Raw genomic sequence first — 24,859 nt, forward strand, 5'->3', positions numbered from 1 at the left:
CCAAAATGAGGTTGTTCCTGCTATTCTGCCCCCAACACCCCATTCTGATCATGCCTAGTCCTTGTCACACTTCATGATTATGCATGTATTTGTGGGTCATTTGTTTATTCCCAGTCGCCTCCACTAGACCATAAAGCTCCATGAAGGCAGGGACATACAGGTTCTGTTCAACACAGTACCTGTGTGCATGTGTGACGTCTAGTGCAGCGCTTGCTACTATATCAAAGGTAAGCATTACAGTCATTGCCTCTGGGGAGGGGCCTGGGGACAAAGGCGAGGTCGGGGAGCGGGAGGTCGGCGATGAGTCTTCCACGCTGCTTACACTTTCCCCACATGCGTGTCTTTCCTCTTTAATGGCAAAACAACCAGCTTGTATTTAGCTTGTATTTAAAATTCACAAATCCGTATTTTTATAGATGTAGATTCCTATTTCAGAAAGTTAGCTCTGCCTGGGGGGCTGGGAATATGGATGTTTGCAAGCTCCCCAGGTAACCCTAATGACAGATAAGAGAACTACTCAAAGTCAACACTGCAGCTCAAAGGCAAAGAATGTTGCCTTTCCGACGGGCTCCATCTGGCTCTGAAGGAGCCCACTAATCTTTCGGGGTCTCAGTTTTCCCTGAGTGTAAAACCTCGGACACCTGCACCATGACTGGATGTGACCAAGGTGTAGAACAGAGGCAGGGAGTCAGGGGGCGGAGAGCTGACACAGTGAGAAGAGCAGATGGCAATGCCATTGAGTGTGGCAATGCCTGGGGTGTGGCAGAGCCCTGGAAGGGGTTGCTGAGACCCCGGGTGCCCTCTCAACCCTCAACTGCCCGTGTCTCGGATTTGATTCATGGGAGTCCTTGGTGGAATCTGAATATACACACATGTGCACGCATGTGCACACACCTTCATACGCAGAATGTGCACGCACCGATACACACACGTGCCCACACATGCACACAAAGACACGTGCATGCACATCCACGCACACACTTTGTCCTCAGAGATGGTCCCCAGAATATGGACAGACCCATTGTGCTTCCACCTCCTCCCACCCCCAACCATGCCCCTGCCACGAGCCCTGAAGCTTCCGGGCAAAGAAATCAAACAAAGGGAGGAGAATGAGGGAGAGAGTCCTTGAACCTCTTTGGTCATTAATTAGTATATGGTTTGAGCAAGTCAGTTCCCCTCTCTGGGCCTCAGTTTCCTCATGTGTAAGAGCCACAGCAAGACGTGCACTGAGAAAGGTTTGGAACGCCATGCCGGGTGCCACACCCGCCAGTCAGCACCCCTGCCGAGGGATGAGGGTGGGGGAGGCAGCTGTCTGGCCCCAGGGCTCAGAGAACCACTGGGTCCAGGGGTGGGACACAGATATACAGCGGCCAGTGTAGCAGAGTAGACATAGGTCAGACTCTGGGGTCTCCTGCCTGGGTCTGAATCCTGGCTCCACCCCTACCAGCTGTGTTACCTTGGGTGACCTCTCTTTGCCTCAGCTTCCCCATCTGTAAAATAGGGGTAATGACAGTCTCTACCTCCCAGGAGTGAGGACTGTGCTGCTAGGGTGCCTGGTACGGAGCAGGTACCAGCAGTGTGGGCACCCTGTCCTGATCAGGAGGCAGGAAGCAGCCAACCCCACCCATAACAAGGGAGGCAAGATTCACCCCGTTACATCCTCTGGGTTCCCTCTCTCGCTGCCCTCAAGTTTCGGGCTCTGGTAAGCATGGCAATGCCAACAGGGTTCTTCCTGAGTGTGGACATGAAGTGAGCACCTCCTGCCTCTGCCCCACCCCCGCCCCAGCATCACTGGCCCCCTTACCCTGTGCTATTTTGCACCCTAGCCCCTGTCACCCCCTACATGCTGTCTGTTTACCTGCTTACGTATTTGCTGTCTGCCGTCGTCCCTCCCTAAATCCAGAGGAGGGGTCCTGACTGTCTTGTTCACTGCTGTGTCCTCAGTGCCTGGAACATACCTGGGACAGGGTGGGCCATTCAATCAACATTTGTGGGATGAGTGAATGAATAAACAAACAGATGAAAGGAAGGAAGATAAAGCAATTTTTTTCAACTTCTGCACAGACTCTGGGGTCCCCTGCCTGGGTCTGAAGCCTGGCTCAGCAGTTCCTGGCACAGAGTAGGGGCTTACTAAATATTTAAGTAATAGATAAAGGAGAGAATGAGAGAGGAATGGTAGAGATTTGGACCGGCATTGAGCCAACCTCATCCTGGCCTAGAGCCAAGGGCCATGAAAACCCTGCCAAGGACCAGCCCGTGGCCTTGACTCAGCAGCCCCCATCACCTGGCCATGCCTCCACCGGCACAGAGGTCCTTCTGTGTCATCCTCGTCACGTCCTTACCATCCATGGCAGTCAGATACCCCCATGCGGTGGGGCTGTACTGGGCATTTAGGTACAGGGGTCCTGCAGGAACAGTGGGGCCATGCAAGGCTTTGGATCCTGTGTACAAAGCTGGGCTTAGGGAAGGTCTTGAGGGGGCAGCTGAGTACACGGGGTGGGGGCGGGGAGGAGAGAGGGAGCGGGGAGGCCAGGCAGGCACCGAATGCAAGGGCGGCAGAGGCCCTAGGAAGGGACATCCCAGGGCACTGGGAGACTGCAGCTGCTGGAGGAGTGGGAGGAGGAGGGGTCAGCATTCCAGAAGGGTCACCTGTGTGTCTAGAAGATTGGTGGTCCTCAGATAGGCACGGGAAGAGGGCTTGGACAGCTGGTTTGGGGAGAGAGGGAAGGTAAAGGAAGTTAGCATTTTTTCTAGAATATTAACTGTAGGGCATGTCTGTCCTTTGCAAAGCTTTTTAGACAGAAAGTTTCCCTGAGGTCCTCACCAGCCCCTGAAGAGTGAAGCAGAAAGGATGCTCTTTCCCTTGGACCAGCAAGGAGCCCAAGGCCCCCAGAGAGCTTAACAAAGCTCAGAGAGGTCCCAGGACTCCTATCTCCAGATTCGCTGCCTTCTGGTCCTCCGGGATGTGTTCATCCTCCTGAGTCCTTGGATGTGAGGGGTCGTGAAATGTTAAAAACAAGGTAAAGGGGGATGTTTGTGGTGAGAAAGAAACCGAGGTCTCGTGAATCACAAACTTGGCACTGAAGTTTGCCTTTGAGGGTTTTACAGACTTAGCTGTGGCCCCCAAATCTTTGTGAATGGGAAGCATTAAAAAGAATGCTAAATTTCAAAGAGGCCTTCAATTGCACAGTGCACCATCACTTTATGAACCCCCAAAAGATTTTTAAAAGGCAATTAAACTGGGACGCACGGGCATCTAGAAAAATCACATCCCAATTTCAGAGACGGGAAATGTACAAATGTACAAATGCACCTTAGAGCTTACTGACTGATTGTAGTGGTGTGTTCTGTGAAACCCTGAAGTGTCAGGCAAACGCCCTGGAAATATCGTAACCAATTATTGAGATGCTTGTAAAGATTTCTCCTGCTTGTCCTCTAAGATATAAGTAGACCCTGTATTGTCAATAGCACTGTTGGATTTGGATGCCTACGCTCCCTCATCAGCCCTTCCCGTCCTCTGCTTTGTGTATGAGAACCTCATCTTTTCAGCCTGAGTGAACGGAACCTCGCATCTGAATGGCCCCGCATAGTCTACAAACTTATGTGGGTTAATCTCCACCCTAACCTTGGCAGCGGGTCCCATTTGCCCACTCTCGCCCTCAGCACACACCAGTGACCCTCGGGACTGGCATCGGAGCCCAAGCCCCATCCCTGACCCTGCGACGCTCCCTCCACATCGCAGCTGCTCCCTTAAGAGGTCGTCCCTGGCCCCTGCAGGTGCCTCTGCTAACATGCCTGACCCTCCCTGGCCTCCCACAGACTGGACATGAGGACTGCACTGGGAAGGAATGACCTGATTCACAACTGGGAGCAGAAGGAAGAGAAGAGAAAGAAAGTGGGACACATGGAGCTTTGTGGCCCCTGCCCTCCTGGTCCAGGAGTGAGTGGGGGGGGGGGGGGGTGGGGCATGGGTCTCCACCCTGGCTGGGTGCCCTTGGCCACGTACCCTCCTCTCTCTGGGTATCTGTTTTTGCAAAATGGGGCTGGTTGGAAGGGGTGGATATCTCTGGGCTCCCTTCCAGCCCTGCCTTTCCAGGCTTCCAGTAAAAACCCTGAGAGCTGGGTCTTGGTGGACAGGGTCCAGCCAGGCCCCCAGGTCTGCGGGCCCTCGACATGGGATATCCGCGTCCGGTTGCTGCTTCGGGAACTCAAGCCTCCTTTCCGTCACCGTCCTTCGGGGAGGACCTGAGGTAGGAGCCTGGGGCGGTGGGCAGCATCCTGGCCTGAGCGGCCAGGGTCCTGGGCCTCTGCCTGCCAGCAGCTCGTGTCTCCTTGGCCGGTCACTTCTGCTCTGATTCCCAGAGGCCTCCCCCGCCTCCACCCTCCATCTGGGGGGGATGGGGTGACACCCTTTGCCCATGGCATCAGAGAAGAGGACAGGGGACAAACTAGCATTCACGGAGTGCCCACCCCTTGCCAGGCACTGTGCTAACGCTGTCCGTACCCCACATAATCCTCACAGAAACAACCTCTCCGGAGAGTGCTAAGCCTCACTCGCTCCCGGCAGCCTGACCTGGAGCCTATGCTCTTGACCCCCAGGCCACCCCGCTGCTGTGGCAGCTTCCGTTCCTGCTCCAGACGTTGCGCCGGTGCTGCCTGTGGACTCTGGCTGAATCTCGCCCACAACCAGGGGCAGGTCATGGTTACATCCCCATTTCTCAGATGAGAAAACAAAGTTCCAAGAGGTTACATACCTTGCCTGAGGACACACAGCTTCTGTTGAGGGTCTGTACACCACACCCCTGGCTGGGCACTCACAGTTATGACCTCCTTCTTAGCTCACACATTCTACTGTATTCTTGTGGACAAGATGGAAAAGGCAACCTAGTCACCAGGGCAATGAGGAGAATTTGTAAATAAATGAATGAGCACATCCTATCAACACAGGTCAGTGGTTTGACACCAACCTGGACAGTGGCTTCTCACTTCCTGTCTTGATGTCTGGTCCTTGCCTGTTAGGTGAAGCCATGGCGGGCATGTTAGCCCCATCCACCGCAACACTCAACTGAGAGGAGTGGACACAGACAATCTCTTTTTAATTTCCATAGGCAAGGAGTTTGCTTGTGAGACCATAAGTTTCTCTCATAGGACAGTCTTTAAATAGGATCAATGTAAGGCTTCATCTGTGGGTACTAAGAACCAACTGAGGCAGAGGTGATGAGCTGTCTCCCAACATCTGTTTTCTCCTTCTATGGTAATAGAACCCTCAAATTTAGCTGGGCACATGGCCTTCCAGAATAAAAACTACATTTCCCAGCCTCCTTTGCAGCCATGTGTGGTCACGAGACCAAGTTCTGGCCAATGGGATACAAGTGGAGGTGCCAGGCGGCAATATATCATTCTCTTCCTGCCCTTTCTCTTCTTCCTCCATCCTGCTGCTTAGAAAGTGGACATAGGGTGAACTGTCCTGGACACGCAGAAAAGGGCCATACCCCAGGGAGGGTGGAGCAAGAAGAGAAGAGATGCCTGTGTCCCTGACATCAGCACCTGCCCAGGACCACTAACTCCAGGCTGATTGAGATAGTTGGTACCCCCTTTAAGCCACCTTTATTTTGAGTCTCTGGCACCAGAGCCAAACTAAACCCTACCCAATAAACCGACTCCACTAGGTGAAAACATAAGTGTCTCCAAACAGGTGTTATCAGATTCAAGAGTTCAGGTCTGCATGAATTAAGCTCAATAATAGGGTGACGTGTACTCAAAACATCTGATGCAAACTTAGGCTACGTTAAAGGAAGCATAGATTTTTCAACGAAGGGAGGGCATCTGATGGAGTCCATACTGGCTTCCTTCTCATTTTATGGACTTTGACCAGCTGGAGTTCATCAAAGTCAGCATCTGGATGGAACCAAAGGCACTGGAGGAACCAGGGATGCTTGGCCTGAAGGATTCTCAAAAGTGCCTAGCAGAGTCCTGCAAAGGCTGCCAAGAGGAAAGTCGGTGGTGGGAAGGAAAGGCCAGGGCCTGGGAGGCAGAGGACACAGGCTAGCATCCTGGGACAGGCTGAGGAAGTGCAAGGAAAGGCAAGGGGCAAGGTCGCTGCCCACGGGCCACTCACTTCCATCAAGGCAAGTCAGGGGCCATGTGTGTGAGTCAGGCCCTCCTGCCCCACAACCATGTCCCCCACCGACCTGCAGTGACAGAGTCTGCCAGGCCACGAGTGGAGAAAGATCTGTTGCATTGGGCCCAGGGGCCCCAAGGAATGTAGCCCCCATCGGAGAGGAAGACTGCTCGGGAGCGGGGGCATCTCTTTAACACCTCGAGTTCTCATGGACCCTGTCCCCACACACCCCGTAGATTCACTGTCTGCTGAGGGATGCAAAGTCTGGTGTGTGCAGCCCTGCCCCCGGGGTAGGAATACTGCCTCGGGTCATAGAAGGGACCAGGTGTCCCAGCCTCAGTTTCTAGGCCATGAAATTTAAAACCACCTCATACCTTGCCTGGGTTTTCTCATCTCTCAATGGGGTTTAATAAAGGGTAACCCAAAGATCAACATAAGAAGACAGAGAGATGGTGCCTGTAAGCCCCAGCATGACGTTCATGAGCTGATGCTTCTCTCCTGCCCGGCAGGAGGGGCTCACAGCTGAGGCGTGACAGTGCTGGGGGCTCCATGGCAGGAAGGAGACAGCCTTTGCCGACTTTACCATCCTGCTCAAGACCCAACGTCTTAGCTCTCCACTCAGCGCCTATTTTTTGCCAGCCCTTCTCCTGTGTCCTTCTCTTCAGACACCCAGGGAAGGGAAGCCACGCCTGGAGCAGGGGGAACCTGGAGGGGCCACTTAGCCTGTTCACAGGCCAAGGCCTACCGAGGCAGGCCTCCTCCGAGAAAACTGCAGACTTGGGAAAGTCAAAAGCCCCACCCCCCAGAGGTGGTGACTCTGTAGGGCTGGAAAAATCTGTGTTTTAACAAAGTTCCAGATGATTCTTACTTGGTGTAGACTCTAGAGTCTGAAGGCTGCTTGGCCAGGTGATGCCCCAGATCTCTCTCGCAGCAGGGATGGTGTGCCTCCCGCCAGGCTCCATGGGTCTACAGACCCGCCCACCTGCCGGGACATGCCCCTCCAGCACGTGGCCGGATCGGGCAGCTCCCGGGCCTCTGGGCTCAGCGCTGCTGGTGCCTTGCGTGATTTATGGCTGAGGCTCCCACACACACTCCAGGAACAGGAGAACCCAGCACACCATTCACAAATTAAATCCAGCCCTCCTCTCCTCCCAGGTAGTGGGCCCATCTGATGATAGAAGCGCTTATGATCAGCTGTCGTCAAAGTAATCTCAATGTCAGAGAAATAATAGCAGCCGTAAATAAGACTGAGTGTGCCCGGCTCGCCAGCTTGTTAGGGCACTTTATAAAACAGGGCAGCGCCATTCATACCGCACGGTCTGTTTAATTCCCCCAGCCACCTGCGCAGAGGCTGAGCACCGGCTGAGGAGTCTCCCAGGTGTCAGGACCAGCACCCAGGGTGGCGGGTGGAAACCCCAGCCGAGCAGGGCTGCTGGCCGTTTCCTGGCCCCACTGCTTCTTCTTCCAACTCTGCCCAAACTATCCTCATAACCGCTGCCAGGGTTCTCAGGGTTGAGGGGCCACCAGCCGTGCTCAGTCCTCCCCGCGCCCCTCACGCGGCCTCCCACCTGGGTGCCCTCCCCTTTCTCACCTCTTACTGACTGGGACCTCAGCCTTCAACACCAGCTCTAGGCCCACCTCCTCCACAGAGCCCACCAGGCCACATAGCATCCCAAAGGAGCTGGGCGATGTTTGTCTCATCCATCACCAGGCAGCTATAGCAGAGACCACGGCAAATCAGGGGTGCCCCCCTCAGTAGCCCACACAGGCCACTGCCCCTCCCAGGCCGCAACAAGGCCTCATGGAGACAGTGGAGCCCTGAGGACGGTGACAACTGGGGGCCACAGGCTCTGCTGGGGCACGTGGCCATGCGCAAGCCCGGTGGCGTTATCCTGGCTCAAGGCTTGTTGGGATATTAATTGTGTGAATCCAGTGATGGTGTCCACCTCATGGGGTTCAGGAGGCATGTCAGTGGAAAGAAGGGGAAGCGGACATTTAAGTTGTATCTCCAGAGATAACGTGCGTGGGTATCATGGTGTCGCCGTGTATACTCACATGTGTGAGCAGCAAGTGGCTGTGTGCATCTATTGTCACCTGTGCATGTGACTGTGTAATGTTCTGTGTGTACAGATATTTATGAGTGTCGATGAGTGGACTGCTGACGTCACGCAGGTGTGTGGCCTGTGTGCGAGTGTGTAAATGTGTATGACTCGGGGACTGTGTACAGATGGGCATGTGTCAGCCTGAGCATCCAGGTGCACTATTATGTGCACGTCACGTGCTAGACGGGTCGTGTGCAGTGTGTCAAACGCAGCTGTGGGTTCCGGGGAACAGGGGCTCACAGGTGGGTAGGGAGAAAGCCCAACCCGAGGAACCTGGGCAAGGTCATAAATATAAGAAGGTGGGAGGAGGTCTTGAGCAGAGTCGGATACAAGTCCCTCCAGTGGCCAGGAGCTCCCTCCGGGGCCACCTCGGCTCCCTGGCTGCTGGCAGAGCTTCCCCGGCTAGCCTGCAAGGGTGGCACTGGGAGTGAGTGACCGGCTCCCCACTGACCTTCTGATCTTAGAGTATTCTCTCGAGTAGGTAAGGATGGCACTCCCGGGAGGAAGACTGGGCTGGAGGGGGTGGGTACTTAGAAAAAGCAGTCACCTACTGATGAGCCATCTTTTGCAGCCTTTTTCTCAGTCTCCATTTCCCCTCAGTATAAGGAGTTGCTTTTAGCCAGTCTTGAGCTAGATGACCTGGCTCCCAGGCCAGCATTTGCCAAACTGTGCTCCATGTTCAAGACATATTTCTAGGAGTCACACACACACACACACAAACGCAGACACACACACAAACACAGACACACACACAGAGTTCTGTGTTCAGATAGTTTGGGGAAATGCTACTGAAGCAGAACCAAAAGGGGGTTCTTTATTACAGGACTTATCAGAGCCTTTAATAAGCTAATAGACATAAGACAGGGGTATAGTGTGTAGCATTTTTTCAAATTGTTGGAACACATAACCCTTTTGCATAAACAGCTTTTAACAGCTCAAGAGGTCCCAGGATTTGGTTGGACAGTGTGTTCGGAAATGCTGCCCCAGACCCCTGCTTCAAGGGTCAGCTCAATCCCCACATTTGCCAGGTCTCCCAGATACCACGTTCCCCTCCCCTTCCCCTCCTCTGAACTGCTCCATCTCAGCAGTAGACCATGATAACATTATTATTATTATTATTATTATTATTATTATTATTATTATTATTATGCCCCATTATTATTATTCTGGGGGTCTGTCAGGATTCCAGCTTGTTTTCTGGACCTTCAAAGGCATCGCCCAGGTCTCACCCTCAGCCCTTATTTCATACCGGACATACCAGAGCTCCGCGTAGACCGTGTGCACTTCATTCTTGACAAAGGCCAATCAGCCACCAGCAATGCTGATTAGCAGGCAACGCTGATATGGTGACAATTCGGAGTGACAAGGGCCCAGCTGCCCCACACGACATTAGCCTCCTCCCACGTCCCCTCTGCAGTACTCTGCTCCTCAGCCCACCCTATGCCTTGCAGTCCTTGTGCCCTGCAGCCCCTCTGCCTGCAACACCCTGCTCCCCAACTCCCCCTGGTCAGCCCCACGCATCTTTTAAGACTCAGCTCAGCCTGAGCTCCTCCTGAGAGAGCACACAGCATGTACCTTGAACCACACTTTCTTGATTGTTCAAGGGTCTGTTTCCCACGGGACGACACCCCTAGGGCAGTTAAAATGCTTAGGAGAGCGCCTGGCACAGAGCAAGTGCTATGTGAGCATTTGCTGATACTCATGTTGTTGTTATTGTCGTCGTGCCTCCAGTGCCTGGCAGGGCACCTGGTCGAATGCCGACACAAGGTACACATCTGTGTGGTCAGAGATCAAATCTGAGCCTCATTATAACCCTGTTGCAGGGGTTACTACGATTGTCCCAATTTTACAGATGAGAACACTGAGACTCAGACAAGTTTTTCCCCTACGCTTTGTTCCCCTTACCAAATTCAAAGTGCCTCCCAGGAGCAGTCAGGGGATCCTGTACGTGGCAACTACCTAGCAGGTAGCCGCGTATAACGATAAGCGTAGCCCCGTGCTCTGTGCCAGGTGTCATGGTGCGTGCTTTCTATCCACCGTCTCATTTGACTCTCACTCAGCCTGGCAGGTGAGAATCGTACCCAGTTCTGCAGGGAGAAGAACCAGTGCCTGAGAGGGTTGCCCACTTCAGAGGAGGCCACAAACCCTCAGCTCCTCCAGGCAGCATCCCACTCTGTGTGGCCCTCCCAAGGGGTGGCACGTGGACCCATGGGAGCACTCAGGCAGTCCAGCTAGGCAAAGGGGTGGGAGGAGGCAGGGGGTTACAGGGGAAATGGCTGGGGCTGGGGGAGAGCAGGGAAGAAGGGGACTAGCGTGGGTGGGATGACAATGAAATGAGAGGGCCCGATGCTCCAGAAAAGAAAAAGAAAAATCAGACAAGGTAACAGCCACAGGACTCTGAACATTCACCTCTTGGATCAGATCTGGGCCTATGTGGGAGAGGGGCAGGGGGCGGGCAGACCTGATAGCTCCCCCAGGCAGCAAGCTGCAGCTCACTCCCTCCTTGGGGAGCAGCTCCAGTTCTGTCTTCTCCAGGAGGCCCTCCTGACTTACCAGGCCTCAGTGACTTCCCATCCCGGGCAGCAACCCTGGCCAGCTGCTCCAGGCTGGGCCACACTTTCCAGCCAGCATGACCATCGGCCTGGCCCTCAGTGTAGCCCAATCTGCGTTCTCCACCCCACTCCAGGGGTGTTCGGGGGTCTCCCCAGCTAGGTTGTGGGCCAGACGCTATCTGTGCCTCGGTTGCTCACAGCCCAAAGTAGAGTCTCAGTAACTGCTTACCCAGTGAAGCTGAAACATGCCAGTTCTTGTCTGTTCCCTTTGCACTCCCTTTGGACCCCTTAGACTGTTCCAGGCCCAAACAAACAGGGATGTGTGTTCAGAGGGGACGGGGTGAGTGAGGAGCTGAGAATGACCACCTTTTGCTAAGCACTTCCCGGAGGTCCGTGTGCTTGTACTTTAAATGCATCATAACTCTCTTTCACCCTCACCTCCCCATGACACTAGTATTAATAGCAATTATCTCCATTTTTTTCTGATGAAGAGACTGAGGCTCAGAGAGGTCCAAAGTCACCCAAAGTAGGTGGCAAGCCCAGGCTTGAACCCTCCCTGAGGCCAAAACCTGTGCTTTCCTTGCTACCGCTTAATCTCCCCCACCGTCCCGGAGGGGGCCCAGCAAGCACAGCTTGGCCCTGCCTGGGAACAGGCCTCAAGGTCAAGGGGGCCCTGAGTTTCTGTTGGGGGTAATGAAAAAGTTTTGGAAGTAGAGAGTGGTAATGGTGGCACAACATGATGGATGTACTCAATGTCACTGAAGTGTACACTATAAAATGGTTAAAATGGCAACTTATATGCTATGTATATTTTATCACTGTAAAAAAAAAAAAAAAAAAAAGAGTCCTTACAGTATCATGGACAGCCCTCTGCTGAGTGTCCCCCACAGGAAGGCCCTCCTCCCGCGCCAGTTCATGGGGTTGTCTCCGTCTGCCGCCCTCTCCTCTCAGACTGTGGCTCCCACTCCTGGCCTTGGCTCTGCAGACTAGGAGTATATGTGAATCGGCCACCATGTTGAAATGCCACCCTTCTCCCTCTGCCCAGTTAAACCCCATGCTGTCTTCAGCCTTGCCCAGTCCTGTCCCCCACAAAATGCCCCTTGGCCATCCTGCTGGAGTTACTGGAGCTTCGGCTGCCTCCAGCTGGCCTAGAGTCAAGACCCGAGAAGAGCGCTGGCCCACGGGGTCAAGCGGCCCGGGTCCCAGTCCTGACCAGGCCCCTTGGGAGCTGGCTTAGCTACTCCAGCCTCTGGACAGGCTTGGGTTCCCACTTCCGCAAAGAGGAGGCCTTGGATTACCAAGGAGTGCCCCTCACACTCTTCCCCAGGAGGGCCCAAATGTCAGAGGGGTGTGAAACGACCCCAGCCCCCCAGCCGTAGGGGTATGGACTGGCCTGGAGTGCGTGAATGCAATATGTCATTAAAGTCCTATGTTTTCACTCAAAAGTCCATGCAAAATTTGTAACTGGTGGCATAAGAGTTCCTTGCTTAGTTTAATATAAAGATCTCCTTTTATCCAAATTTAGCAAGAAAACTGAAAACCACCCTGTGTTTTTTCTGTGGTGTGGCAAGGCCCTTTTTTTGACCCAAGTCAAGGGTTCTGCCCTTTGCCCGTTGCACACCTGTCCAGTCTCCCGTCTAGTCTGGTGGGCAAGCCAGGCCCACCCACCCAGGCGAACACAAGGCAGGACTCTGCAGGCACCGGCACAGACTTAGCAAGTACCCAAGAGATGGGTGCTTCCTGCTGAGAAGTGAGGCTCAGTGACGAGACAGTGCGTCTCTAACTTCCTCCTCCTACCCTCTCTCCTTCTCACTCCTTCTCTCCTCCGCCTCTCTCCTGCGGGAAGCTTGGGCTGGGGGGGACCCTTCAGGATGGGATGGGGACGGGCTGGGCAAACACCGTCCCAGGTTCACGTCTGGGCTCCTCCTCCGCCTACGCCATCACACTCCCAGCTCACCTGCTCAGGTGGGGGCTCATGGCTGTGGCTCCCTTTACACCCACGAGACCTCTCTTCCCCTCCCGCCTCCTGCAGCCCCATTCCTCCCGGTGGGGAGAAGGCTGGATTCCGCAGGTGCCAGAGGGTCCAAGCTCCCTCTCGGGGCCTCCTACTACCTACCTTCCCCTCCCCCTCCAGCTCCGGCTGTGGCTCTGTGGCCACCCTGCTTCCTGGCACCGCTGCCTGGGAGCCTCAGTTTCTCCTCAGCCAAAAGCAGTCAGGCAGGAGCCGCCTCCCAGGCCCAGCTTCCCTGTGGACCAGCTGACTGAACTCCTCTTCATGCCTGACTCCCTCCTATGCCCCGAGGGACTTGAGTCCACCAAAGGTGAAGCCAAGGTTGGGCCTACCCACCCTGGTGTCCAAGAGGGGCTCTGGCCACCACCAACTGAACCAGGGCCAAAGTCCTGTCCAGCTACCTCTTCTGGCTCCCCCCCTCAGTACCAAGTGAGGCGCACACGCCGCTGGGCCAGGGGTGACCAGCAGTTCAGGGAGCCTCGAGGGAGGGAACCGGCCCGTGGACCCAGGTCTTTCCATCACCGCCTCCCCATCCCCAGAATTGGACCTCTCAGCTCTGGGCGGCAGGGCCGTGCTGGAGGAGGAGTAGGCCCGCCCAGGCCAGCTCCCCTTCCAGGGGAGTGCCAGGGAGACTGAGGGCCCCACGGGAAGGGCCACCCTCGGCGGAGGGAAGCCCGGTGCCCCCTGCCCCGGCCGGGTGGCCACAATCACCCATTAGCACCCTCAGAGTCATTGTTGTAGGAGGCAGCACGATGGTCCTGGGGGCAGGCAGCATGGAGGGGCCCCTGAGCAATGGGGAGGGGGTGGCCTGGAGGCCCTGGCAGATGCGGGGAGGAGCGCTGGAGCCAAGCAAACAGGCTGTGGGGGGACGGGGAGCCCTGAGCGGGCCTCCACCCCCTTCTCTCCCACTCGCAGCCCCAGAGAAGGAACAGCAGCTGCTCCAGAGCTTCCTGCCCTTCCTTGAGACAGGTGCTGGCTGAGTCCTCACTTCCTCCCAGCCTCGGAGAGCTCCTCCGCCCCCTCTCCTCCCGCAGGCTGGTGCTGAGTCAGCAGCCGCCACTTCCTCTCCTCCACTCCACTGCGTCCCCACCTCCTGGGAGGCGCAGCTGAGCCCTTCCACGTGGGCGACTTCCCGGAGGGCTGACTCCCCTGCTGCCCCGAAGTGGCACACCTCAGGGGGAGGTTTAAAGGAAAGGATGGCAAGAGGAAGCAACGACACCCCAGGGAAGTTCTTGCTCACAAGCCGAACGAGAGCAGCAGCCCAGGAAGCAGGATGGAGCCCAGGCTCAGGACTCCCAAGGGGAGAGCTCACGGGAGTCCCTGCTGCCCCCCTGTCCCTCCGAGGGCGGCCGGTGGGAGGGCAGGTGCCTGTCTACTGAGCACCAAACTTCATGGCTGCTGCCCAGTGAAAAGGCCAAAAGACAATGGAAATGTAAGTTACTCTCATCAAGAGGAAATCACAGCTTTTTAGAGCAGGAAGGGGCAATTAGGGGCAATTATCTCCTTTGGCAGATAGGAGGTACAGACCCAGAGCAGTCAGACTCGCCAGCATGTCACACGGGGGGTTACTGGCAGGGCAGCCTCAAAGCAGGGCTGCGCCCACCGTCCTGCACAGCCTGTCTGAGCACTACCTCCTGAATAATGGGCCATTATTGTTACTGTTGTCTCTGGCTGGCTTCTTCCTTCTTTTCACGTGTATTACTTCACGTGACAAGTCCTGTAAGGCAGAAACAATGGACCCATCGTCCCCATTTGACCGATGGGGGAACTGAGACCCCATGAAGGAAGCAGACTTGCTCAAGATCACAGTGGACGTTTGCAGCAGAACAAAGACCAGAACCCAGATCTCAGAAGAATTTATCCAAATCTTCCTTCCCCACACCCTCTTTCCTGACCTTCCTTCCGCCTCTTTGGGCCCATTGATGGAAGGGGCTGATGGTGAGCAGAGAGGCCTGGAAGCTGTCAGATTCCACTAACCCCCTACCCTCCAATGGCCAAACAGCAGCCCGCGGGAGGTCACAGGTAGACCAGCAGGAGTGGCCCGTGACCCAGGGCCATTGGGTGCCTCACAAACCACCAAGCCCGAACGCAGAGCCACCATTCAAGTGGAATATGGTGAAGCCATTCAAAGTGATGCTGGTGAAAACAGCTTAGCAAAACATGAAAAGGCTTTCGATATGTTAAATTTGAAAAACTGGAGAATGCAGAAGCATATATTACTGTTTACAGCTCTACAAAAAAGACGTATATGAGTATGAACAAAAATGTGGAAGGCCTTTCACTAAAGTGATCACAGAGAGGTGGACTCCTAAGAGATTTTTTTCCTTTTGGTCTATTTTCTAAACTTTCCAAAATGTGATTCTACTACCTGATGATATAACATAGACAGAATCTGCGAAGGCATCGCAATGACCTAAGGAAGCTTGGGAAATGTGCTCATGACTTGGGAGCCAAAGTCCTCAAAGGGCAACACCTGGTTATTTAGGTGGCAATCAGAGCAGAGTGCCCCCCAGTTAAGCCGGCCAGGCCTCCTCCGAGCCAGAGTCTGCAGGCTGAAGGACTCACCAAGGAGTTCCAGCCCCTGCTCATTCCTACCCAGGGGTCTCTCTGGTCCACTATGCACCTTCCCTGGCTCTCAGCCTCCCCTTCCAGGAGGAGAGCTCGAGGTTGGGGACTTGACCTGCCTCACAGCATGGTCGTCTGCGAGCTGGACAGAGACCTCTCCCAATGCGGACAAATTGATGCCCCCAGACATGGAGGAAAAGCAGGGATTCCTTCCCAATGCTTGTCTTGGTTTCCAGAGGTTTCCTAACAGTGTACAGGCCATGGAGGCAGTGCAGGGAAACACAGCCGGCCGGCTAGTCACCTGGCATCCACTTCTGGCTCAGCCATTTCCTAGCTGGGGGTGGGCAGGGATGGACTTTCCCCACCCTTGGCCTCAGTTGCCTCCTCTGGCCCCCAATTGCCTCCTCCCGGGATGTGTTGAGGAGGAAATAAGATAACAGAAGAGAAAGAGCTTTGAATTAGGGAAAATCCACTCTCTGCAGACAGGACGAATCCTGAAGTCGGAGCCCGGGCCCCCCCTCTCACGCCCTGCCCTTGTCCCCAGCTGCCAAACCCCTGCCCCATCCTTCTCCCCGACTCTGCTATCCTCCTCACGTGGGGAGGGCCGACCTTTTCTGCAAAACTGTGGAGGCAGTGATCCTGCCACCTGCCGGCCTTGGGGTTCTCTTTGCTCAAGAAGGGTGAAGTTTGATAAAAGTTGTTCAAACTGAGATACGGGGGCACAGCTCCCTGAGGGGGTCAGTGTCGGCAGAGAGGTTGCTGAAAGTGTGACCTGCATAACTAAAGACGCATCTGTGTAGCCAAATAAGGCACGGAGGGAGAGTTTTTTGAGGGTGTGTCATGTAAATATGATACATTTTTATCATCAAAATTAATTTTCTACTCCATCCGGGTACTAGAAGTCTCAAATCCCAGGACATTGCCATGGTCCCCTTCCCTCTGCCACTTTCTGCACCTCAAATTCTATTTATCTGCACGCTGAACTAACCTATCCCCCAAATTGACTGTTCCTCCCATCTTCCCTGTTTGTCTTCATGGTCTTACATTTTCCCAGGCACCCCCGGAACTCCCGCCCCTGAGCCCCTCCCCATTGACTCAGTTCTGCTCACTTCCTCCTATGGGAAGGCCCCTCTTGCAAGCCCTCCTCCCCCGGAGCCCTGGTTTGGGCTTCCAACAGCCCTGGATGCCCACCACGGCCTCCTCCCCGGCTCAGCCCCCTGGGCTCACCCCCTGTCATCAGTTGCCAGAATAAGAAGTTGTTGAAGCACCACTCTCCCAAGACAGCCCCCAGTGGATAAAGGAGCAAGTCCAAACTCTGCCGGAGCTTCCAAAGTTCTTCAGAAACTGACTTCAAAACATCTTCCAGCCTTTTCTCCCTTATTCTCCCAACCTCATGTTGCTTATCCCCTGGAGTTGTGCTCTCAGGAGAACCATTCAAAGACAGGACAATGGTCTCAGTGCATCCCGAAGATGTGCAAGGCAACAGGTCTGCACACATACCCCAAGACACACACACACAGACACACACACACACACACACACACACACCCCTCCTCATAAGCACTTTCTGTTCTTGGCAAATCAGCAGAGCCACTTGGCCTTGGCCAAAGTCTCACTCCATTCCGGTCCCCACCTGGAGCTGTCGCTCCTCTTCCTCCTGTATACATACCAACCTTTGAGGCACATCTCAACCCCACTTCCTCAGCAAGTCATCCCTGACTTTATTTGATCCCTTGGCCAGTAAATTCCTACAGGTGTGGGGGGACGGGGGCAGCCACCTAGCATGCCCTAGGCACCCGCTCTGTGCCAGGTGCCTTTGAAAAGTCTGCACACCACACACCCTATCAGGTAGGTGTAATGATAGGCATTGTTTAGATGATGCTCAGAGCAGTGGCCTAAGTTCACCCTTCCCAGTCAAGACTGGCGTAGGACTCGACCACTGGACTGCTCCAAGCTCCTCCCACCTCAAGTCAGGACGTTCTTGCCATCCGTTTGGGTGCTGTGGCACAGAACATCTCAGCGTCTGGTTTCCTAAGCATTCATCTTCCAGCCTCAGCATAAGCCTCAGGAGGGCAGGCACCCAGGTCCTACACTGCTTCACTTGGCCCCAAGTAGGAATTCAATGAACACTCATTAACTAAATGAACAAAGAAGTGAGTCAGTGATGAATGAATGACTGAATACATGAAAATACAGGCATTGCAAGTGGTTCGGCTGTGGGGTTCTGAATGTTTGCTTTTAGTTTTTAAATCATCCAGAAAATCTGAGCCTCTCTAAGGTAAGCTTTCCCCTCTGATTCTCTTAGAAATATATTGGTTCATCTGTGGCCAAACCATACCATACTAACAAAAACTAATTCACATTCATATTATGTTAAGCCAGGAATTTTTAAAGAGCTATTTAGATTCAAAGAGAAACCAAGGCACAAGTGTCTTGCACATTTGAGCAACCGTGGTCAGCTAGGACTGAGACATCCAAAGCACTCCCTGAGTCGGAGTCAAGGGCCTGTGTCTCCTGGCCAGGAAAGGGGTTTCACATTGCACTTGGATCCAGCACAGAGCTGTTGCTTCCCTAGCCCAGAAAAGCATTAAGGTTTCCAATGGACACCCCAGGCTGCTTATTTAAAGATGGGAAGGACATAGTGGGTAGGGCAGGAAGTGAACAAACTACGAAAGGAAGAGAGGTGAGAGGTGGCCCAGTCTCTGTTATCAGCATATTAGGGCATGGAGACTCTTGGTGGTCTTTTCCCCTAACCTTGAGTGATTAATAGTATTTGCTGATTTATGAGAAACTATTATTCAAGTAAGCTCCTCAATTAGGTGGACCTTATCTGGTGCTAGTTTCAGGAAAGAAGTTCTCTTATTCAAAAGGAAAAGCCATAAACAAGAACTATGTTCCATCTTATTACAAAGTTCGGTGTAGGATCTATGGAGCAGAAGACTTTTCCAAAATCTTTTAGAGTTAAACTTTATTACAACAGGTACACATCTGTTGGCTGAGAGAGTAGATATAAAGTACAATGGCTTTGTAATGACTGGATCATCCAGTCAGAGGAAAAGGCTCCTTCAGATAAATATGTTTATTCTGACAATCTGGATGAAAACATAGTATGCATTTGATAAATTGCTAAAACATGACTTCCCACTAACCCACTAACTTTCTTTGTTATTACTAGGTTACTAAAGCATCCTCAAAACGTATTGACCAAATAATTCCAACATACATAACATTCACTTAAAGAAATAAAATCTTAGAGTTGCTTAATAGCAATCTAATGAACTACTGCTCTCTAGGACAAAAATGACAGCAATCACCTGAGTTGGGGTAGTTTTCCTTATTGTTGAGGTTGGTTGGAAGATGGTTTATTTTGCTTTCTCAAACTAGGAACAAAATTAAACATTTCATTAAAACCAAAATAAAATGAGAAGGAGAGGAGAAGAAGGAGGGGGAGAAACAAAATCCTTGAAGACTTGCATATCCCTTCTTACAAAAACTACAACATGAGCCTCTGCTGGGAACTTGCATGTGTGTCCATGTGTCACAGTAAATCAGCTCAGCTTTCCCTTCTGGGCTGGAGAGAGCATGAGAACAAAGGGCCAGAGCAGAAAGGGCAGCCATGGGGGGAGAGGAGAGCCGCACCAAGCCACAAAGAAGGCAAGGAAGCGCTGTGGTCAGGCAGGGGTGCGCCTGCCTGGGAAAGGAACGCTGGCAGGGGGCAGAGGCGGGCCAGGAGACAGCCCACAGGAGCGAGGAGGAAGCACGTTGGCCCAAGGAAGAGCGGCTCCAGAACGATGACCCTTTGAAGGAACCGTGAATTTCTTTAATCAACTAATTTCCGTGGTGACTAAAACGCCTCATTTGTCAAGGCTTGTTCTGAGCTGAAATTGAATAGGTGTAATTGACAAACGCTTGAATTTGGGTTCCACTCTGGGGAAAAAAAAACCTCTCCACTGGCTCCTCAAATATAATTATGGAAAAAAGACATATTTTAAGGGCTCTTCTTCCAATTCAATTTGGGGTAAGGTCATGACTTCCCTCCTGATCTCCCCAACACACTCTGACAATGGCAGAGACCTGGCTTTCTTTCTCAGGACGGACACTACAGCCACAGATGAGGCAGCTGTCAGGAAACTAGGCTGTGATCAGCTTTACCTGGCTCACAGCCTACAGAGGGCACAGACCCTCTTATTCCTACAGTAACAGGTCAGGCTGCTGGCCCTGGGATGAAGGTGGGAGTGGTCTGAGTTGGTTTCTGTTTCAAACATCTTCCTTATGCAGGATCTCAATGTAAAACTTACATCACAGGTCCCAACAATTTAAATATGCACACAGAAGAGGGTACTTTAAAATTCCAGATCATGGCTTCAACTGCATGTAACATGTCACCCCCAGCATGACTTATAAGGACAGTAAATCAATAAAACAGTAAAAAGAAAAGTTAAAACACAACTGAAAATGGGTTTTTCAGGCGAGTCTGAAATGCTACAAGATTGCTAGTTAAGAACAGTATCCCTTTTCTCAACCTAAGTGTTACAGCCCCATCTCTTCACCAGCATCATAAACTGAGTGCCCATGTAACTTGGAAACTGAGATGAAATGTGGAGGCTATTGGGTGGGTACACAGGTAGCCAAAGATAGGAGTTCCTTCTATGCAGTAGAGCTATTTTGGTGTGACAGGACAACTGACCCACCCCCGCATTGCCCCAGACATCTACTGTAGAAAGATATGGACTAGATGAGATTAAAGTCACCATATCTGTACCACAAAACAAAACAAAACAAAAGTTAAAAAAAAAAAAAAAACCAGAAGGCATTCACTCAAATCTTACAATGGGAGGTGGGAGTGGTGGGTGGGTGGGTGAGGGTGGGGATAGAAAAGCAAGGGGGAAAATCTAAACAGCAGGATACAACAATAAATGGGAAAACAGCAAGAGAAAAAGCACACTAGGTTAATATAGGAAACTAGTTCTTTATTGAGAGATTGTATATTAGTATTAGTGGATTCTGTGTGTAACAATGTCGTCATGCACACGATACAAAAAAAAAAAGGCTGGGCCCACCATGCTTCGGAAGGGCAACAGAACAAAAGCAGCGTACAATGAGCAGATGGCCCGGGCTACACGAGCACAGTACGTTTCAGCAGGGTAACATCTCTAACCGAGCGCTGTACATTGTCAACTGGGGGATGTAAAAAAATACAGATCATGCTTTAGTTTTAGTACAAGAAAAGGTGAAAAAGATACACAACCGAAAGGATATTTGATACAGAAAAAATTACCCACAAAATAAGAACAGGAAGTAATTCAGCACAGCAGAACACGCTATCCCTGTTTAATGGAAAACCATTTTGCTGGGGATCCTTTTTCTTTTCTTTTCTTTTTTCTCTTCTCTTTCTTTTCAGATTGCCAAATGGCAATCTGGGGAGGCCACTTGGGACTTTATTTTGGAAGGGCCCTCGAAGTAGGGGCCTTATTCTTTATTGCTGCTGTTTTGTTTCAGTTTTCAAGCAGGTCTGGCCAGCGAGGCAGCAGAAGGGAGCCGGCTGTTAAAGGGGCAGCTCTGAGGGCCAGGGCGGATGTCCAAAGATGCTCTTGACATTGTACAATTAAACAATTAAGACACCATGGCTATGGCTCCCCCTTAAGTCAAGGACCTTGCTACACCAAATTTTCAGGGTAGCAGCAACTGTCATTTCATCAAAATTTTTCATATCTATATTTATTATTTTTTGCCTCTGACTAATTGTAATCTCTTCACTTATGCCTGGGTGCTACCAGGAAGCTAGCTGATGGCCACCCAGATAAGTGGGAAATGGGGTGCTACAGCCTCCAAGCCAAGGCAAAAGGAATCCACTTAACAGGGATTTACAGTGCAATGTACTCGGCTAAACAAGATGAGATACAAAAATGGTTATTTCTCTACATCTATTCTGAAATGGCCTACATCCTATACTACTACAATGGAAACTAAAAGGAACAGATTTAAGCTGGCAAGCTATCTAATAGTTTTACAAGAAGATTGTGGTTTAGGACCTTGTTGAGTTAAGCATTAGTATCCTCTATCGGAAGGTCATGAATTCTTACCACATTGTGCTAAATTTTACTCACAGCCCAATTAACCCTCAGCCCTTGAATTTCCTATGGGCGTGTTTGCCATGGAAGTAAACTTTGACTGACTGGCAGAATTTGTTTTCTTGGGTGTTTTTTTTTTTTTTTTTGAGGGGGGGGTGTATTAAAAATAAAATTTAAAGGCAGCTGAGCAATTTGAATTTCAAAACATGGAATCAGCATCCTGCAATGGTATTTAGAGATTGGTGGTATTAATGAGGATGATAATGATTTAATCAGGATAATTATACTTTCAGGCTCAACATCCTTCTTAATCATTTTTGAATTTCTGCCTAGTGTAATGTTCCACACCCGTTTTAAGAGGAAATGCCAAGTAATAAGATATAATTGTGTATTGGGGGAGGGGTTGGCATTTCAAGGGAGATCTCACCCAGCCCCCCCATTCCTATTCTTCACACACCCACTCCACCACCGCCCCCCACTGCTAGGCTGGCCTGAGATAGGGGATACTGCCGCTTAAATAGCAATGCCTTCCTCAGATGGAGACAGGAGATGGTTAAGAGGGGTGTCACAATACAGCTAAATGCGGAGGCAGAAGGGTCACAGCGCACACAGCAGCGAGTTGACCATTCACTGAGCTACACAATGAAGAAAAAAAAAGATTTGATAAATGCAGAATGTCATCATTCTATCATCACACGAAAAAACTGTGGTTCAAACAGGCCTAAGGGGGCCAACCTTGCCTTTTAGGTTCTGGGGAGAGGCTGGGGCTGGGGACAGCTGGGCTGAAAGAAGGAGGGCTGGGCTTTCATTCTCTTGCCCAGTCGGGCCCCTGGGGCGCACTAAAGCGCCGGCTTGCGACGCCACCCCCCACTCTGACTTGGTGGAGCAGCCCTGGCCGCAAAGGGAAGACATCATTCTGAGCTTGAGGGAGGGGGAGTGGGGGAGGGCCTCAGCCAGCAGGGATTTAAGCAGACGTGGAGTGGGAGAGGATAGCAGAAACATTTCCAAGAAGAGAAATGTTGAGTCCAGAGGCAGAGTACAAAAAGAAAAAATAATAATAATGAATCTAAATGCATCTCGGATTTGCTTTGGGAGGTGGGAGTTTCTGATTAAAAGAAAATGGAAGAAATGTGAAGGGAGGAGAAGAGGGGAAAATCAAGCTATTGTTGTAGCAGAATGTAAGGGAAAGGGGATGTGGGGCAGGGGACCGTGCAAACACACCCCATATATCACAGTTAAAAACAAAGCCGGCGCCGGCCTGCTGCTTTGTCAACGCCTGCCCGGGGCAAAGGCCTGGCTTGGGGGCAGCGTCCCACCTCATCCTCACACACAGCGCAACAGCCAAGGGCCGGCACCCCGCTCTGGCCCGGCCCAGGGGTGCACAGCAGTGCACGTCTGACTCTCCGAGGCGCGCACACACTTGCACACACTCACATACACACACACACACACACACACACACAGCATCTTGAACCCATAAATGCAACTGTCATACAAAGACCATGGGGTGGGAGGGGTAGCACAAGGGCGATACACAAAAAGGGTTAAAGGGGAGGAAAAGATGGGACGGGAAATCGTGCAAGTGCCCACGAGAATGCGGGGGCTGGGGCATGGCATAGGGCAGATGGGAGATGCAGATGCCAGGTCCCAGCTAACCAGCCATCGGTATCAACGACCAAATGATGGAGAAACACAAACAAAAATGACACGAAACACACACACACCTCAAAAAAAAATCACAGGAAGCCAAGTACGCTTACACACACAAACACACGCGCGCGCGCACACACGCAGTCCTGTATCTCTCTCCGTCCTTCGATCACACAGGGCTAGGTATTGGGGGAAGGGGCTATGATTTGGGGGAACCGGTCCGCCGCAAAGAATAAATAGTGGGGCTGGGGAGGGAGGGAGGGAGGGAGGGACTCAAATCGCCAAATCCTAACTTCACTGCAAAAGCTCCCACGAGGGCAGCCACCTCCACACTGGGGGTCCCCCCAAAAGGGAGAGGGGAGAAGCCACCGCTCGCCCCGCGTCCTCGCGGGTGTGCCCTGAGCCCTCCGCCGCCCTCGGCGCCCGCCCCCACCCCGGTGCCCGCGGCGATCCACGCTCCGAAGCGGACCCCGAAAGGAAAAAGCGATACCTCTGTTTCGCACAGAGCCAAACACTGGAAGCACGAAATAGCCGACGTGGACCAGGACCATCCTGGCTCCTCGCGCGGCGGCGGCGGCGGCGGCTGCGCGCGGGCCCTTTGTGGCGCGGCTCCGGGGCGCGGGCGCGGGCGGCGGCGGGGCTGCGGGAGCCGCCGGGGCGGGAGGCGGAGCGCGGGGCGCGGGCGGCGGTGGGGCGGCGGCTGGCGGGGAGACAGATGGCCCATGGAAAGGCTCCCTTCCCGGCCCCTCTCGACATTCAAAGGCGCTGGGGCCGCAGCTGCCGCCACACAAAGGCGCGCGCAGCCAATGGGAGCGGAGCGCAGCGCGGCGCGGCCTCGCCGGAACCGCGGGGGACAGCGGGGACCGCGGGAGCGCGGGTGGCGGGGGGAGGGAAGGAGGGGTGACGGCTGAGACGGAGCGGGCGGCCAATCGCGGTGGCCCGTGGCCGGGCGCGGGAAGGGGGTCAGCCCCGCGGGTCGCGTGGAGCCCCGCGCGGGTCCCTGGTCGCCCGCAGGCCGGAACGCGCGCGCGTGGAGCGCCCAGCACACAGACACGGGCGGCGTGCACCCAGACATGTGAAGGTGCCTTCGTGCGTCAGGAGAGACAGGCTCGAGCGCTCCAAGTGCACACGACCCGGAGGTCCTTGCACAGCGCTCCCGGGTCACTCGGGGACGTGCGCATGGAGGCTGGCACACGTGCAGAGCCCGACTGCGGGCACAAGTGGAGCTGGAAAGAGAGCAAGCGCGGCACACGGGACCCAGGCACTGCCACACAGACCTGCACACACCGAAAGCCTTGTTAACCAAACACGTGCCAAGAACGCATTCCCAAAGACACACAGGGAGGACACACAATGCAGATATGTACCCTCCCAGGCTCCTTGCCTTCGCACCGCTTTGTTGCTTCTGCAGAGCACAAAGCTCACATTTATTTGCCGAATTGAAAACCGCTCGTACACTGAGGTGTGTGCACACGTTCTATAGAGGCACGCTCACCCAGAAAACCATTCGACCACCATTCTCCCCACTCGGACACAGGCACAACCAGCCATGTGCACAGACACGCCCACTTCCACAGCCCACAGGCACATATATGACATCAGGGCTAGGAGGCTCCTCAGATTCACACGTGGAGGCACAGCCACTGTGTCTCGCGTGGCCTGTGACTGGCCTGCCAGGTACAAGCAAGACAGAAGCAAAGAGCCTTCACCCCGCAGCCCAGTTGTCAGGTGGACTGCTAAGACCTAGTTCCTACACACTTAGCCCACCTGCTGTGAAAATCCCAGCA

General features: G+C 53.1%; 1 protein-coding gene across 4 annotated transcripts in view; it reads right to left on the reverse strand.

Moving 5' to 3' along the window:
* ARK2C (arkadia (RNF111) C-terminal like ring finger ubiquitin ligase 2C) overlaps positions 1 to 23,833 on the reverse strand; it is a 111,661-nt gene extending 87,828 nt beyond the window's left edge. For 3 of the 4 annotated variants that reach the window (XM_082416627.1, XM_082416628.1, XM_082416626.1), the window contains exon 1: positions 23,563 to 23,833. In XM_082416627.1, the coding sequence (XP_082272753.1) occupies positions 23,563 to 23,623 (61 nt within the window). In that variant the 5' untranslated portion in view covers positions 23,624 to 23,833. The remainder of the gene's footprint in view (positions 1 to 23,562) is intronic. The other variant, XM_082416625.1, reaches the window with a different exon arrangement.
* Between the last annotated feature and the right edge of the window lie 1,026 nt (positions 23,834 to 24,859).

The sequence above is a fragment of the Balaenoptera physalus genome (genome assembly GCF_965194825.1).
Source record: "Balaenoptera physalus genome assembly, chromosome: 12".
Taxonomy (NCBI): domain Eukaryota; kingdom Metazoa; phylum Chordata; class Mammalia; order Artiodactyla; family Balaenopteridae; genus Balaenoptera; species Balaenoptera physalus.